Genomic DNA, 16986 nt, shown 5'->3' with positions numbered 1-16986 from the left:
AATGCTTGGTACTTTACAAATCAAAGGTTTCATAAACTTTTTATAAAATCCTCAATCACACATAGAATTACCTTCACCTCCCTTAGGGCTTTTAGCCCATGAAGGGAACTCATCGAGATCATAAATAAGTTTTCCATAAGTTAGAAATAACACAATAATAACAATAAAGGTGTACACCACAGGGATACAACCACCAAGAATTAAACTTTTGGTACTAATATTTCCAGCAGCACAAACAATTGCATTAGGTGGTGTAGCAACCGGTAATCTAAATCCATAAGAACAAGACAGTGTAACTGGAATCATGAAATACATAGGATGAATCTTAATAGCGACACTCTGTAAATAATGAAAAACAAATTAATACTAAATGATAAATCAATTATCAAAAACTTTGTACTTACCATTTGTGCAACGACTGGTAAAATAATATTAGCGACTCCTGCGTTAGACGTAAATTCTGTCATTGTATTGGCAGAAATACAAACGATACATAGTATCAACAATGGTGGTAAATTCTTCAATGGCTCCAAGGAATCTCCTATTCGTTTTGACAAACAGGACGCGTTACTCCCTTGGGAAATAGCGAAGCCACCGCCCAATAGGAACATCAGACCCCAAGGCATCTTGTTCTGAATTATTTTCCAGTTGACAAGACCCTCACTAGATTTTACTAGTCCCTCACTAGCTAGAAAGCAATGCATCTTGCTAATATCACATATTGGATCTTGTTACGTTATTCTTACGGTTCGGATTACACGCATAGATACACGTGGGTTTCTTGGGTATGATGAACATTAAAATAGCGATAAACAGAACAGGCAATGAATCCTTGATTTCTCTATTGGATAAGAATTATAATTCTTTAATAAATTCAACCTATTTTTCTTGTAAAATTTTTTTCTCACGTATCCGTGATGACTTCTGACCATCCACGTACAAAGTCTGGTTTTCTGAACAACCATAAAAGAATGCAAACAACAAAGAGTGTAGCAGTGGAAGCTTCATGAAACGTAATTTTACCTAGAGCCTTATATTTCTCTTCTATTACCTGGTAAATATATATTTTTTTAAAATTTAAACCATATTCATTCTACTCTCTATATTGCTTTACTTGATTCGCTATCATTTCTCCTTCTTTACCAATCGTAGCAGATTTAGCATCATTACTGTTAGGTCTAAACATACCAAAATACATTATCTGAAGGTATAACCAAGTAAGGAAAGTGTTTATGATCATCTGCGGAAAAGAAGCCGCTAGCCAAAGGGTAAAATTAACCCCTGGGCTCTCTGGAAAAGTGCTTTCAAATATTCCCTTGAAGGTAAGATTGGTACCAGTACCAACAAGAGTACCGGTACCCCCAATTGAAGAGCAGTAAGCCGCACTCATGTAATAAGCCTTTGTAATTTTTGTAGGTCTTTTTTCTCTAAAAAGGATCAACAGAAGAAAATGTATTCAACATGCCTTCTACAGATTAATCCTACAAGCAAAGAACTCACGGTTTCTTCCCAGGGTTTTCAGGATCTGGTATCTCAATGAACATATCACCAAATCCTTCCTAAAAGAATATAAGATTCTAAATTAAATGATAATTTTTTTCCTAAAACGACGCAGACCTTTTCCAATTCGTAAAGAATCGCGTGAACAATGGGAACCATCATGGCGGTTGCTGCTGTGTTTGAAATCCACATTGATATGAACATGGTTACTGTACAGAGACCACCGAGCAATTTGCTATGACTGCATCCGACATATTTCATTACTCCAAGTGCAATTCTCATGTGCAAATTACAGTGCTCGATAGCGAGCGCCATTATCAGACCACCGATAAACACCATAATGGTATCGTTCATGTAACAGCCACAGGTTTTACTGGTACTCATTATACCAAATACCGGAAACAAGATTAGAGGAATGAGCGATGTAATTGGCATTGGAAGACACTCCGTTACCCAATAGACGGCCATTATTATTATTACAAAAGCGCATCTTGATTCCTTAAAAATATAATTATAATCAATTAAATTCCTTGTTAATGGATTCGTAATCAGATTGACGAGATAATACGTACCGGTCGATTGGACGTTACCAGCAGTGGTATCAGAGCGATTGGTGTAACGATCAAAATGATCGTTTTCCAGTAACATCGAAGGAAAATCTTGATTCGCTCAAGAATGGTAAGTGGCGGTGAAATATTTGTTCTAAACAAAAACATTGAATTCAATGAATACGATTGGTTAGGTTAGGTTAGGTAACATTTAAGTTATTATTTTAACATAATTTTCTAGAAACCCAACTCTTCTTCTTGTACAATTTCATTGATTTCTCCATCATTTTCCTCCGTCATACCTTTAATTATACCTGTTACACGTACAAAGTAGTAACCCTAACTTACGAACGTGATAAATAAAAGATGTTTATTATAAATATTTCAGAATCATCCCTCACCATGTTGAGATCAATCTCAGAGCTACAGGTGGTAAGATCAATATCTATATTATCACTTTTCTTTCGTGAAATCATTGTACACCGCATCACCGGAAGAGAGCTATCCGTCATTCAACCCTAATTCCCAAGTGCCTGAAGGGATAAATCCGACGCAAGGGTAGGTAATGAAGTGGAGGGATATATTTTTAGCATGACTCACGGGAAATAAAGTTGATGCTCCTTCAGGATGACGGAAAGGAAAGTAAGGGGAAGTTAAATATAAGGGGTGATTCAGTGAGTGATAAAAAATAGGGGTGTATTGAAAACTGGTTAGAAGGTTGGAAGGGATTGATACGTGATAGTGCATATACACAGAAGGGTTGCTGTAGGTGGATTCGAAGGGTGGCAGGTAGATATAGATGCCAGGTATGTATGCGTCTGTATAAATGCAAGCCATATATATACCTGTAGAGGTAGATAGGGTGAAACGTGCGCAGAAATCGACTGAACGAAAAAGAGAGGGCTGAGTGAGACTAGGAAGGGTAGTGTTCGAAGACCTCGCGCGTTCCTGGGTTTAGTCTGCATTGCGCATTCACGAGAGAGACGCATCGTGACGACGCCGAGCGCCGCGACGCCTGTCACCAGCCAAGATCGTCGCGACGCTGGCAACATAAAGGCACCAACGGCAGACGATTATTCTCATTGCTGCTTCTACTTGGACTTTTTTTAACTGGTCCGTATACCAGTGAGCTTCGAGAAGCTTCGTATTTTACTTCAGGGCTGCCAAAGGCAAGTGACGAAACTTTCTTGCTTTTCACAACACAACTTGGAGAAACTTTGACAAAGCCAAATAAAGAGGCCCTCGAGAACGATATAAGACTTTCTCCATTTTTTTTGACTTGGTTATCTGAACATTATTCCTTATCTGGTTTTATCTGCCTGAGAGACTTTTCTTTTAAAGTTACTCAGTTTTTTTAAATATTTTATGTGTATATGTTTTCTTTATGACATTCTGTGATTTTTTTAGAGAATTCTTTTTTAGGGGTATCAGGGTCAAACTTTCAGACTAAGATCGTGATGATAGTCGGATCCGGTTTCATTGAAGGGTAAAATTTCAGTAGGGTCCAACAGAGTCAATAGGATTTCTGTAATTATTTTACGGTTGGCAACCAACCTTACTGGTATCGCGTTGCAGACTAAGCTTTGCCAAACCCGGAAATTCCCTATTTCTCAATTAAATCCGCTATGAAATTTGTGAAACCGCTGTAATTTCCCTCCAATAAACCCCGCATTTATATTACGAATACAAAACCGGTATATATCCATCACAAATTCTATGAACCAATCATGAGTCGCCAGATTTCTCAGACGTCCAATCACGTCAAAGCTACTTTTGGATCCCCAGGATGAGATTAATATCGACACCAGATTTCCGGTACAGATAGATGTCGATCAAGATAAATGAATTTCCAATAAAGACGCCTCACAATAGCATCCTTATGAATACCAATCAAGACAAATTTTAGATATAAAATGAGATATAAATTCTCAAACGTACCAAGCTAACCTAAAGAATTTTTTTCATATTAAAAAAGCTTCGGTAGAAAACCAAAGACAGTGGAAGTATCAAGGTGCATTGTATATAGACAATAAACCAAGTACATAGGCGGTGTACATAGTTACTGGAGTATAAATAGATATAGTTGACTGGGGGGACGACAGGCGCCATGATATCGATCCCACGCAATATCACGCGCGCTCGTGTTCACCGTCCAGACGCCGGGCGTCCCTCGTGTTCCAGTTGGTCCGATCTACCGGTACAATTTATCATACATCATGCATCGTCTATGACGAACATATAGATGATATCAGATAAAAAATTATTTAATATAAAATTCTAATACGATATGACTATCAGTACCATGTAAGTGAATCACTGATAGACTATTAGCAAAATATATTTTATCAGCATCGAACTATACTTATTAGACAGATATAATAGTCAGAATAAAAAATACAATATTTTCTTTGACTCTTGTTACGGGTGGTTTTCGAAGGATCACTAATCATGAATCAGATTGGTTTATAGGTTTATATTATAAGATAGTATGAGGAACTTGTATACCTAGTTATGTGTAGCAGATAGTATGTGGATATATTGATAGGAAGTATTACCCGATGGATAGTTTGATTAATGATAGTCAATCCTGGATCCTCAGGAGAATGTGGGGCAGAGCAAACATGGCCGCTGTGATCCTGCTCCTGGGATGGGTCTGCGTATTCGCCCGTGGAGAAGGTAATTCCCCAGTAAGCTGGAACGTTTCCAGGAAATGGAGGTGGTGAACGGTGCCAGGAGTAACAGGGTTTGACCCTTGTAGCGAGCAATGCGGAAATGTCATTGGCGGATGTTGAGGCCGAGGCCATTTTGGAGAAGGCCACGACCTGGTTATGGAGTCAGAGGGACAAGGACGCAGGATGGGGTAACGATACTCATCGGGTTCTCCTAGCATTACGTCTGGGTAATCTCACCCGGGATGACAACATCCCACCAGCACCGGTCCTGGAGTTACAGCTGAGCGCAAAACAAATGGAGCTGGAAATCGTTTTGTTACTCTGGAGGTAATAAAGCGAATATTAAATGTCAATTAAAAAAGGATAACTCATAAAAATAATTGGAAGGAATCCAAATAGCATTTTTTGCTTATCTTTTTAGACATAGGGAGGTTGGATTTTCTCCGGTACGTCTTGCCCGGTACACCTTGGCCTTGAACGCACTGTGCATGGATCCAAGACAGTTTCATGGGCATGATCTAATTGGTACACTGCAGCATCACGAACCGCCAACTGATTATGAATTTGCCGTAGCTACGCTGGCAGCCTGCAGTGCTCAGGCTCACGTGAGGAAACGGCAGATTCGTCGACTCCTGGACATCGCAAACGCGGCTCAGGATCATAACGTTGGTAAGTGACTATATGAATAATTTGTATGGGTATAAATAATAAAATTATAACTTAACAATTTTCAGACACGGTTGCCATGGTGATCTTAGCTCTACGTTGTATCGTCCAGGATCACAGGCACCGCAACCTCCATCATTTTGTTCGCAAACCATCGATCGGCTTGGCCCATCAGCAACGTCTGGATGGAAGCTTTGGTGATTTGCATACCACTGCCTTGGCTATGCAGGCTCTGGAGGAGGTGGAGAATGAGCCTGCAAATAACTGGAACAGGTCGGCTGCCTTAGCGTGGTTGTCTAGTAGACAACGTCAGGATGGGTCGTTCGATGGGGATGTGCGCACCACTGCCGAGGCTGTTCTTGGAGTAGCTCCACGTGGATTGGCCACTATTAGGGCACTGGATTGCGGTCAGGGTCTTACTGACAGCTCGCCACCACGTTTGACAACTAGCAATGGTAACTGTAATTAATAATTTAATTTAATTATACGATGATAACCAATTGGTATGAAAAATAAAAATTATTTGTAATTTTAATAATTTAGATATTACAGCACCTGAGAATCATAGTGAAGTCTTAATAGCATTGACGTCGGGCAGCAATACTAGTGCTCTTATTACGGAACCTGCTGGTACTTCCACGCCTGTCCTTGTCAATGTCACTTATACACTTTGGGTTGGCAGCAATGTCAATGAGACTTACAGCTTGACATTGACAGCACCTAAGAATGAAACCTTTTACGGTGTGATGGTGATGGCCGCGGAAATGTCAACTCACTTTGAATTTGCTGCCTCAGAATGGCCTAACGGTCACTATGTTCACACCCTTGCTGGATACAAGGAAGAACCCTTATCTTATCACTATTGGTTATTATACAGACTGCCCTCACCACCGGAACCAGCTTCACCACCTGGTAACCAGCTGGTAGCACCAGGAGGTAGGCAAAATGTTTTTTTAATAAATTATTATTTTCTCATTGTTCGAATATACGTGGGTATAATAATGTGTTCTTCTTAGGGGTTGATGATCTTCAAATTAGCGAGGGTGAACACTATCTCTTCTGGTACAAGAAACTGTGAAGGGTGAGGGATTCATTGTAATACTGGGATGATCGATCCTGATGATCTAGAAGGCGGATAATCTAGATCCAAGAAAAAAATGCGCTCGTCGATTACGAGCTGGATATCAAGATAATACATTGTTTGTTATGTAAGGTACGAGACATAACATTTTGTATGAAACTGCAATGCACAACCATATTGTACTTATTATTGTATTAATTAACATTTAATAAATGCGATACATACTACAATTGATAATGACGTTCGCATCGGAATTTCTATAATGCGTTTTGTGTCTTTTTTCATCCCTCTCAGAAAAGGTCAGAGTAGGTAACAAAAATTACTATCATAATAACAAAAAACGTCATATGACACCCATATTGCATAATAACAGCATATTTAATATGCTCCTGTTTTCCTGGCAAATGTTGGTACATTTGGCGAGCAGCCGTTTTTTATTATTGGTAGTTATTATAGGTGTAACAACTATACAATACCGTTTATTGAGGTTAAATAGATGAAGCATCTTATCAGGTTGAGCGTCACGTCAAACAGGGTGTCGTGGACAATAGAGTTAGTTATCGACAGAAACTGAACGTTATGAATGCTTCAAGAAATAGTACCGACTAAATCTTACAGTTTCTTACAGTTGACCAGTTACCGCTAACTGAGAAATGAGTGAGCATAATTGATCTGCGTTAACGAAATAATAACTTTTTTAATTCACAGATGGCAGCATCCTCGACGATGGCGCAGTCTGTCAGATTCACGCAGCAAAGGACACACGGAAACACCCTAGTCTCTATTTTCATCAACGTCAATACACAATACACCCCAGTCAATATCAGCACAAGGTACCACACCACCCTTAGGTAATGTGTAGAAATTTGAGATCACTAATTTAGTTGATCCACCCCATCGGAGATGGCGGTAGAGGGTTAGATTCTAGATTCGTTTATTTATTAAAGAATACAGAGTTACACCGTTACACCCAAGCGATTGTTAACGATTTCAAAAATATATTTCTTCATGGCATCGAGAAGTATATTCAGAGAATCATTTGTTTTGCTAAAGTTTTTTTATCCTCCCTTTAGTCCTCCGTTTAGTAAAAAATCCATATCACTTCCTTAAAAAAGTCATGTTAAGTACGTCTTCTCGAAATTATTCGAACCGAAGCACACTTCTAAAAAAATCCACAGATCTCGCACTTCGCGTAATCAACGGAGAACATTGAGATGTACGATACAAGATTTCAAATTCAGATATAGGAGATTTGCGAAATATATTTTATTAATATACCCTAATACGATGCAAATTTCACATTGTGGAAGGTACATTTGTAGATATAGCATAGTATATACGCTATATATGTACGTAGATAAACGTAGATGATGTAGATGATGATGTTCATAAAATGATGAAAAGATATAATATGATAATATGATATTAATATGATTATGATGATGATAACAATCTCGTACCGTACCAACGCCAGCGCCAATGACATCGCCAGCCTCAACGGTAGCGCCAACGCCAGCGGTTAATTCTTAAATCGTTCATGAGCTCTCAAGTCGGCGCGCGCAGTGGGCCTCGGAGTGAAGGTAAATTCTACGTCAAAGCCATCCGAGTATGTTCACTGTAATTTACGGATCTTCGAAAACTATTTGAGGCCTCGAGGATGAGGCTTCCAACAAGAATTACGGGAAGATCCACAACAGTGGCGCCACCACAAGAAGAGAATTTACGGATCCTCAGAAACTATTTTGCTTTAAGTGGGCCTCTTACGTAGTACACCTACTTGAAATTCACCGTCTGTGCTACACGAGCAGTCACTACTTAATAATTGGCCTACACCTCTGGCATTTCCAGCCGATTCATTTCAGCCAAGTCATTCGGGTCGATCGTTGTACGATGGTTGGATCACTGTTCAAAGGTGGTTCAGAGCGGCTTGAACATAGCCACATATGTATATGAACGTTCGTTGAGGGAGATCAGCGACTGTGGAGTTAACTCGATTCGATCTGGAACACGTCGGGTCGCCGACAAAGGAGGACGTGCCGGCGGCCCCTTAAACTATTTCACAAAGCTACGTTAAACGTATCGTTTCTACTGGGTGTTTCAAAATTTGCCTATGATTTTATATATAAGTTAATTTCAGTTAAATACTAATCGATGTTACTCTCGAGGAAGTCGATGGTCTTAAGCAGCTCCTTTGATGAACGGTAGAAAATCAGGTCACTGTTCCCATGATTCACTTCCTGGTTCATTATCTGAACGCAACGGATGTCTGTTACGTTTTTCATGTACTTAAAAAAGGTTTGACTTTGCTTATTTTTGAATTCCTTAGAAGGTGAGTTTTGAATCGAACCTTCGCCATCTTTGTCTTTGTTTTCCATATTTGTTTTGGATGATGTCAAAGGTTTCTTCTTTAATTGCAGTTTCTCTTCTATGCTTTTACTTTCATCAGTGGATGAATTCTCCACTTCATTAATGTCATCCGCAGTGGAGGAAGCGCCTTCGGTGTCTTGATTTTCATTTTCGTGAATTTCTGTGGATGAGGTGAATTATAAATTTTTTTTTATGCACGCATTTGTACACCCTGTATGTAGAGATGGGATGGTAGAAATCTTTCATATATAACCTGTTTCTAATTCTGCTGATATTTCTTCTGGTTCTGCAGGCTGAGCTGGTTCGGCGGCACCTGCCACATCCGGTACCGGTTCTGCAGGATTCTCTTCCGGTGTGCTCGACTCCATTGTAAGTTATCAAAAGTAGCAGTGCGATTGAGTCTGTAACAATGGTAAGATTAGCAGGTGAAATTTTTTGTAGAAATTCTGAAATTTTTTTTGTTCATTTCAAAATTATAGAATTTTTAAAAAATTTATAGTGCGGATGGCAGAGTGCGGAATAAATGCGCGGAAATATCGACGCGGCATCGCAGGACTCGACGCTTTATTTATGAAGTTTGTCATAACCGTTCTCATTTCTCGGATTCCTCCTGGGATTGAACTTGGCGAGGTAGACGGAATAAATATGAAAAGATATCAAAATGCTAGAAGGGCGACCGTGTCCTCGAAGGAATAAAATATCTGTTGCCGTGAAGATATTCACAAGATGTTTTAAAATCGAACTTACGGGACTTGAATGACCTACGATTTTCAATGAGGTATTTTTTTATTTTACTTAAACTATATAATCTTCACCAGTACTCAGTTGTTTCGCTGATTAATGAACTTGGACCAATAAGAGATTCGAGAAAAACATGAAAAGTTGATACAGAAATTAAAATGAAAAACAGAGAATTCGTTGTTTAAAAATTCTTAATTTTGAATCAAAACATTTTTTTATAATTTGGTACGTCAAAATTAACCCATGAAGATTGGAATAAAATTTGTATAGGTTGTGCGCCTAACTTCACTTGTAACCAAAATCAAATTGAAGATCACTTGAAAACCTGCAAACTAATACATAATTTTGAATTTAATTCAATTGGTTTAGTGTAATTAAATGTCTCGAATAACAGACACTCTCGTAAAGTGATATATTATTTCCCGCAATCGTGTCAAACAACTCATGTAGGATGTTGAAATGCTAAAGTAGAAACAGAGGCAATGTTTTTGAAAACATGGAACAGTTGCATAAGCGATAGTGCATTGTGTTCGAACGTATATAAAACTGATGAACGATATCAGAACGATGGTCAGTATACGTTGGCAACTCCTAAGGATGTCTACAAAAATAGGAATAACGGGTGAGACTGAAAATGATAATTTTAATTTTTCGTTCAAGTAGTTAGTAACGTTTATTAATCCTGTCTTTCTGAACTATTGCAGAAGCAACGCTGTGCCTGCTGGTGTTGTTGCTGTTTCAGAATTTCACAAAATCTGCCACCTGGCACAGTAGGTTGAGTAAAATTAAACCAGTCCAATATTCGGAGAATCAATGGGACATAAAAGATTTACAAAAACTACGAAACAAGCGACAAGTGGAGAACGGAAATACAAAAATGGAATATGATTTTGAGGTTAGTGAGGAAGGTCTAGAACCACCGAAAAATATTCAAGAAATTTTGAGCAAGAAGTCATCCAAGAATCAGAAATACCTTCAGGACACAATGTCAAAATTACTTTCAAAAACTACAAACGCGTCAAGGCAGAATACAGAATCGAAAATTCTTCAGGACCTTAGTAACTCCAAGAAAATAGATAATCGTCAGGACTATGATTCATATCCAGACCAATTCTTGCAAAAGATTTTCAAAGATGTTACGAATATTCAAAACGAACGTGAGGACAACTATAAGGATGTTCAAGTAGATCCTGAAAAGTTCCTTTGGGATAAGAATAAGAGTGTGAGCCCGATTATAGAAAGTGTTGATAAAACTGCGAGAAATACAACGCTATTAAAGTTTGCAAGGTCGCAAAACAAGACTAGCTCGGTTGACGAGGAAACTTTTAATAAAACGTTAGCCGGGTCTTCGTCTACATCGTCATCTGGGAGTCGAGTACAAGAGGAGAAGCATGATGATTCGGAGAAGACTCAATCTCTAGAAACGAATGACGTGTACGCTCCTGGCGGAATCACTGAAATTCATCTAGTGAATTCGCTCAGGGCGAAAGGTCTTTCTGTAAAGTTTCAGGCATATTTAAACAATAGTCTAACAAAACGCTACGCTTGGATGAAGAATATAGAGAAGCGGATAAGTATCCTGGAGAATGACTTCCGTCACATCTTTAGGTGGCGTGACAAAATGAGTTCGATGAAAAATCAGCAGGAATCTCGGAAAAGGACTGGCAAAGTGTCTAAAACTTGTAGGAGCGTGAAATGCTGTTTGGGAACAAGTAGAAGCAATCCAGTAAGACCTGGTAGAGAAGCTCAAAAGGTTCTTGGAGAATCCTGGAGGTTGGGAAAACAAGAACCCGGAGAAGAGGAGGAACTCGATGGTCACTTTACTTCGGCCAGCCAAGTCAAGTTCTCTGAACTTCCTAAGAATTCCACTGAGGTCTCTAGGTACCATGAAGTATCCAGTAAGGACGACTACTGGGACAATCGAGCTGGACGTCCTGCAGCTTCGAGCACTGTCCAGGATTACAGAACGATGAGAGAACTTACCGAAGGAAGAGAGCATGTCATGAGCTCAAAGAATTCTCGTGGGTATCAAAGTAAAATGGCAGGAAAGGGTAGAAGAAACACTAACAAACGTAACAATGTCAAGGAGTTACCTGGGTACGTGACCCGGGATCCTGAAGAGGATGACTACTCTCACATCGGTAGAAGAAGGATTCTGGCTAGAGTTGGGCAGGGCTCTGATAAGCATCCTAGAGAACTTCCGGCTGAGGAGAAACGCACTAGAGGTCAGATTGGTCGAACCGAGTCTTGGCCAAAATACGTTACTAAACTCAGAACGTTGGCTCTACCAGAAAGTTTATTCACCAATCAAAGAAGCTTTTCGAAAAGATTTCAAGTTCCGATTAGAGAACCTAGAATAAATTATATTTTAGATCCTCCAGTTCATAAAAATATTCAACGTTCAGTCTATAACAGAGATGATAATAAAAGTCAAAAAAGAATTACTCGTCAGAGAAGTCATTCTAGAGACATTGAAAATAATTCAAAAATTATGGAAACTCAAATTCCAAAACCAAGAGGAGGTTTCAATCTTGGAAGAATCTATAGTAATTCATCCAAGACACCATTGAACAGAACACGTTATACAATTACAGGAAGAAACGCATCCAGCGATACATACCTAGGAGATAATGTGAAACCTGTGGTAATATCTTCTTCCCAAATTCCTAGTGGAAGATCAACAATGGCGACTATTTCCAAAATTCATGAATCCATTGTTCCTAGTTCATATAGTGAACTAAGTGGACCTGCAGCAGACTGGAGATGGACCCTCAGGGAGAATACACCATCCTGGAGGATGTTTATCGCTGGACAGGAGTCAAGATCCGCGATTACTCAACCATCCACTGGAAGTCTGCTGGCGCCACTAGTTGAGGATCATCAGGAATCCCAGACACAGGAAAGTCGAGTCCAGGAGTCTTGGAATCCTATTCTATCAGGACCTTTGGATTATTACACACAAGGTCAGCGAGATCCAAACGAGTTCTATAACTCTTTTTCATCCTGGGAAAATCAGTCAAGATCTGCTCCTGATTTCAGGCTAAATGAACCAGTAACAATCGCCCAGGATAACGCTGTTCCCGCCATCCTTCGTGGGGGACTGAACGTATATAATGATTATCCGTCTTACAGGATCAGATATCCAGAGAACCTTCCTGGAATATATATCCAGGATATTCTTCATCAACGACTAGAACCACCTGGTGAAAATCCTTTGCGGATTTCTTACAAAGTTCCTAAGGAAGACATCCTTAAACAATTTTTTAAAAATGTAGAAACCAATCAACGTATCAATTTCGTTTTAGAAGACCATGGCCAGGAAGAATTTTTCAACGAGAATAATTTACAGGACCAAGTTCCTCTTTCGAAAACGGCATCTGTATCTGTAAAAGATGAAGAGTATTTAGAAAATTTAAATTCTGATCTACATGCAGAGTCAGAAAATTCTATTATTCGAAATTCACCTAAAATCATACTGAGGTATTCTATTCCAGGATCATACCAGGATCAGAATAAAGAAAAATATCTTTCAAGATCAAAAAGGTCAGTTCAAATGGTTGATTATCTAAGAGCGGCTAAAGAATATCAAGATAAACTTCACGAAGTTCAAAATGCAGCCTTGAGAACCTGGTTAACTACTCAGAATGAATTTGGCAACAAAAGTATTTCAAATATTAAACTTTTTAGTAGTGTAACGTCACCAAGTACAGAAACAAATGACGGGTCATTAAAGACATTATCAACTGAACATAACGAATCGAATTCAAAAATGAACGAAATACTTTACCGTTTGCTAAACGGTCAGCCAATTCCTCAAGAAAGTTTAAGAACTGATTACACAATGGTTAATGACAATCCTAATTACGCCATAATAAAAACAAAAAATTCAAACATTCGAATCGAACCATTCAACGAATCGAGTGAAGAATCGAATACTAATAAATTTAAGGAAAATACATTGAATATAAGTGGAACAGAATTACGTACAGCATTAATGTTGACAACATTAGAGGAAGATTTTGAACACATGTATGAGAGTATCGAATCCGAAGATGGCGACATTGATTACGCAGATCCAAATTCGACAATTAATCGTTTCGAAGATATAGACTACATAGACGGATCGAACGTTGACGTAGTGACGGTAAAACCATCGTTGTCTGATTTTATGTTAATTGGTACAAGAGACAGAACAATTAACGATGAAAATAAAGAAACAAATTTAAAAATCAATAATGGCGCGAACGAATAGACCGGTTGATCCATTAAATTCAAATAAAAAATCGGTATGAGAAGCACCAAGTATTTAGACGAGCTATCGAATTAATATCACTGTAAATTACGGATTTTTTAATATAATTGACAAAGATACCAATGACAATGACAGAAGAAATGAAATGTAGAAATAAAAATTAGTCGAGAGGCGGCAGAAACAGTAACAAACTGGCCTGTAAGACCCTCGGCAGTTACCGAGCAGGAACGAAACGAGTGGGAAGCTAATGGCAACTTCAGTGAGGAGGACGTCGTATAACGAGATTTTAAAAAGCGTTACAAATCACACTACGAATGTTCACATTGACGCAAAGGATCGACCACTGTGGAGAAGCCAAAGGAGGCACATCTGGCGATAAAAATATCCGTGAGTACGTACCTAACCCCTAACCTAACCTAACTTAATTTAACCCCGAGGCTCCTACGAAAGTAACGAGTATAAAATTAAATTGCAATGAGACCTTACGCCTTGGCTGACAATTAAATCTGATAAGGACGTCCCGTAATATAATGCTCGTAAACCTTCGGTTATCTTCGGCTGATATCGGTATACGGTCGTCCCGCTTGACAAATATGGCGAAAATTGTATTACACCGCTATCATAGACAACACGTTCTTATACGTACGTGAAGGAAATTAAATTAATAAGATAGACGTATATTAATTATAATTAAATATGACATAATTAAATACCTGTTACTTTTCTACTTAACATTTATCTGTGACAATATTGAATAACGTACAGAAGCGTGTATATAAATTTTTGCGAGAGGCATGCAAAAAGGATTTTAAAAAATATGAAAAAAAAGTGAGTGTACAAACGTATGGAAAAGAAGAAACGTTACGTGTGTATATAATAATTCGAAAGACATACGATTCGAGAGGATATGGATAGAGAAGAAATAATTGTTTGTCTCGTTGGTTATGCGAGGATCGTGCGATAGAGACGTGGCGACGTTGTTGGAGTCGGGAGTTTCAACGCTTGTGTGTTTCGCTTGGCTGAGAGGGAAAAAAAAATAATAAAAACGCAAAAGTTTGCCGCGAGTCGATGTAACAGGTGGTTAACTGCTATAAAGCGGCGCCGGGTTGAAAGGGCGCCGGATGGAGACTTCGCTTGGCGAAATCTGGGCCGCGTAGGTATGTACACGTAAATGGTTATATACCCAGCGTCGCGACGCTGTCAAATAGTATTTCGTCTACCGTACGTTTACGTAAACGATTTTGAATTGGCGTGCAATATGGATCACGATAAGAATAACTGTCTGACGAAATTTGATTAAAATAAAAATTTAAGTATACAAATCTATGTATATTTTATCTAGCTTATAATTAACTAGGACGAATAATAAAAAGGATGGACCTTGAGTGGCCGTGGAAAAGAAATAAAATTGTAGTTCATTTGAACAAAGCACCTGTCAATCCTAAATATTAAAATCCTTATGCCGGATCCTCAAAGCAGCGAATATCGATCCTGCGAAACTTTCAGCGACAATTTCATTAAGACGGCAGCTGTGCTATTATCGACGTCAGACGTAGCAGTGGCGTCTGGTGCATTTAAGTTATTATATATTTCAGGTGCAGAATTCTCACCGATGCGAAAACGTGATTATTAGGTCAGCACGAAAAGGCCCAAGGGTTCTCTTAGGGATACAGAGTAACCTTCTACCGGAGTCTGGAATCTCACGGCGTTCTGGAAAAGGCGTCGATTAGTCTGCTAGGTCAGACATATTAAGGTGTTCGATAATAAGTATATACTTCATAAAATCCTTGAATCGTTCGTGAAGGAATGAAACGTACAGACATGGAGAGAAATGATGAGTAAGAAAGAGACAGAGAGAGATATCAGGTACAGCTGATTGACGCTACATAGGTACGTATTAAAACAAGAACCCATCTGCATGCCAGTGGGCTCGACTTGCAACACTGTCGTCAATTGTGCCTATTAAGTAATATCATAAATATCCACCGTGTCCTTTTTTTCCTCCTTTCCGGTTGTCGTTCAGTAGAAACTGGCCATTACAAGCCGGGCAAAACGTTGGATTATTCTGAATAACCTGATATTAAGTAACACTTAAGTATCTTTTGGTAGGACATTGAGACCGTTTTTCTCTTTTTTCCTTTTTTTTAGGCCCTGAATCATGAGATCAGTTACCAATCAATCCTGATTGAATATGCAGCACACGTCTGACGAAAAAGTAAAAACAGCACCTGCGTCGCGCGTCGTGAAGCAAATCAGGCCGCATTTTCATAATTTATCGTCGAGTAATAAGAAGGCCTGAAGCGTTTCCACATCAGCGATGATAACAGCTGCTAATGAATTCTATACTCAGTTAAGAGTATCCATTGCAATTTTCTCGTATTGTTGCACAAACTCCAAGAAAGGTTGAAGGTTGGTTTGCGGTTGATTTTTCTTAGAAACTGTTTTAAACCTTCCCTATAACCTGTTGGTGCTAATTTATATTATTTTTTTCTTCCGTCTTAGCCTACCTTGGAGCAAGGAGAGGAATATAAGATACCTGGATAGGTACCTAGAGACTTTATAGTCGAGAGCGAGTATCCAGGAGAGGATAGAGTCGTAAAGGTGGGTTTATGAGTACCTGGATAAAACATTGCCACCCCGGTTGGATCACCCTCTTATCCAAGTATACCTAATTAATTCGATCTCGTTCCTGGTTTGCTCGTTTAGGTATGCCGACTGGTACCGTGCGCCCGCAAGGCGCGATTGCACGCGAATAAAGGAAATTGCTTTGGGTTCAGAACTTCCGGAAGTCGTGGCAGAAGTCATTTAATTCGATAACTTTTCCAGAAACTCCTCTTTATATCTAGGGACTCCAACGATTAGTCTATTTTCTTCGCTACGTTCGGTGAGACTGCCTGCCGAGATCTACAAGGTGTCTTGTACATCGGAAGGGTAGAATGAAGTAGAGGGATGATGTAAGTACGTCAGCATCCTAAAGGGGTGAGTGCGATGCCGAGAAATCGGGAATAGCGATATAGTAGTCAGCGCCGTGTATGGCAGGTGAGAGGGTGTGGAAAGATTTGAAATTCTAAGAGGTCATATTTCTCGCTTGCATATACTATATATATATACACACACACATATATATATATATATATATATATATATATATATATATAT

General features: G+C 39.0%; 4 protein-coding genes across 12 annotated transcripts; 2 read left to right on the top strand and 2 right to left on the bottom strand.

Moving 5' to 3' along the window:
* Nucleotides 1-18: 18 nt before the first annotated feature.
* Nucleotides 19-2875, bottom strand: LOC107266207 (protein I'm not dead yet). Its single transcript, XM_025083509.1, has 9 exons — nucleotides 2299-2875; nucleotides 2073-2202; nucleotides 1618-1998; nucleotides 1501-1559; nucleotides 1115-1427; nucleotides 909-1051; nucleotides 747-841; nucleotides 405-688; nucleotides 19-339 (listed from the first exon to the last, which is right to left on the bottom strand). The coding sequence occupies exons 1-9, from the start codon at nucleotides 2346-2348 to the stop codon at nucleotides 52-54; spliced, it is 1743 nt and encodes a 580-aa protein (XP_024939277.1). The 5' UTR covers nucleotides 2349-2875; the 3' UTR covers nucleotides 19-51.
* A 137-nt stretch (nucleotides 2876-3012) lies between these two features.
* On the top strand, nucleotides 3013-6721 carry LOC107266206 (uncharacterized protein CG3556). The gene is made up of 7 exons (XM_015736472.2): nucleotides 3013-3217; nucleotides 4648-4724; nucleotides 4807-5047; nucleotides 5142-5389; nucleotides 5455-5841; nucleotides 5930-6322; nucleotides 6403-6721. Exons 2-7 carry the CDS (start codon nucleotides 4652-4654, stop codon nucleotides 6462-6464), a joined length of 1404 nt encoding a protein of 467 aa, XP_015591958.1. The 5' UTR covers nucleotides 3013-3217; nucleotides 4648-4651; the 3' UTR covers nucleotides 6465-6721.
* Nucleotides 6722-6780: 59 nt separating this feature from the next.
* On the bottom strand, nucleotides 6781-12288 carry LOC107266200. 7 transcript variants are annotated; one of them, XM_025083524.1, is made up of 4 exons: nucleotides 9582-9956; nucleotides 9088-9235; nucleotides 8815-8994; nucleotides 6781-8733 (listed from the first exon to the last, which is right to left on the bottom strand). In XM_025083524.1, exons 2-4 carry the CDS (start codon nucleotides 9200-9202, stop codon nucleotides 8612-8614), a joined length of 417 nt encoding a protein of 138 aa, XP_024939292.1. In that variant the 5' UTR covers nucleotides 9203-9235; nucleotides 9582-9956; the 3' UTR covers nucleotides 6781-8611. The 7 variants fall into 7 exon arrangements, with proteins under 7 accessions (XP_024939292.1, XP_024939294.1, XP_024939290.1 ...); XM_025083526.1 differs by having other exon boundaries at nucleotides 6781-8716; XM_025083525.1 differs by having other exon boundaries at nucleotides 8654-8752.
* Nucleotides 10067-15800, top strand: LOC107266253. Of its 3 annotated transcripts, none has more exons than XR_003059294.1 (3): nucleotides 10067-10197; nucleotides 10280-14218; nucleotides 15423-15800. XR_003059294.1 is itself a non-coding variant. In XM_015736559.2 (3 exons), exons 1-3 carry the CDS (start codon nucleotides 10125-10127, stop codon nucleotides 12617-12619), a joined length of 2337 nt encoding a protein of 778 aa, XP_015592045.1. In that variant the 5' UTR covers nucleotides 10067-10124; the 3' UTR covers nucleotides 12620-12752. The 3 variants fall into 3 exon arrangements, 2 of the variants coding, with proteins under 2 accessions (XP_015592045.1, XP_015592042.1); XM_015736559.2 differs by lacking the exon at nucleotides 15423-15800 and having other exon boundaries at nucleotides 10280-12538; nucleotides 12615-12752; XM_015736556.2 differs by lacking the exon at nucleotides 15423-15800 and having other exon boundaries at nucleotides 10280-15196.
* Nucleotides 15801-16986: the final 1186 nt, after the last annotated feature.

This window comes from Cephus cinctus, unplaced genomic scaffold (assembly GCF_000341935.2).
Source record: "Cephus cinctus unplaced genomic scaffold, Ccin1 Ccin1_scaffold0306, whole genome shotgun sequence".
In the NCBI taxonomy this organism is placed as follows: Eukaryota; Metazoa; Arthropoda; class Insecta; order Hymenoptera; family Cephidae; genus Cephus; species Cephus cinctus.
This window is presented reverse-complemented; position numbering and strand designations above follow the sequence as displayed.

Bases quoted from the DNA above. Each gene is read 5' to 3' on its own strand.
- LOC107266207 (XM_025083509.1), bottom strand. From the start codon at position 2,348: ATGACGGAGGAAAATGATGGAGAAATCAATGAAATTGTACAAGAAGAA. The intron at 689-746 runs GTAAGAATAACG...ATTGCTTTCTAG, and splicing joins CTATGCGTGTAATCCGAACC to CTAGTGAGGGACTAGTAAAA. The intron at 340-404 runs GTAAGTACAAAG...CATTATTTACAG, and splicing joins TACCAGTCGTTGCACAAATG to AGTGTCGCTATTAAGATTCA.
- LOC107266206 (XM_015736472.2), top strand. From the start codon at position 4,652: ATGTGGGGCAGAGCAAACATGGCCGCTGTGATCCTGCTCCTGGGATGG. The intron at 4,725-4,806 runs GTAATTCCCCAG...TGACCCTTGTAG, and splicing joins CGTATTCGCCCGTGGAGAAG to CGAGCAATGCGGAAATGTCA. The intron at 5,048-5,141 runs GTAATAAAGCGA...TTATCTTTTTAG, and splicing joins ATCGTTTTGTTACTCTGGAG to ACATAGGGAGGTTGGATTTT.
- LOC107266200 (XM_025083522.1), bottom strand. From the start codon at position 9,202: ATGGAGTCGAGCACACCGGAAGAGAATCCTGCAGAACCGGTACCGGAT. The intron at 8,995-9,087 runs GTTATATATGAA...CCTCATCCACAG, and splicing joins ATCAGCAGAATTAGAAACAG to AAATTCACGAAAATGAAAAT.
- LOC107266253 (XM_015736556.2), top strand. From the start codon at position 10,125: ATGAACGATATCAGAACGATGGTCAGTATACGTTGGCAACTCCTAAGG. The intron at 10,198-10,279 runs GTGAGACTGAAA...GAACTATTGCAG, and splicing joins TACAAAAATAGGAATAACGG to AAGCAACGCTGTGCCTGCTG.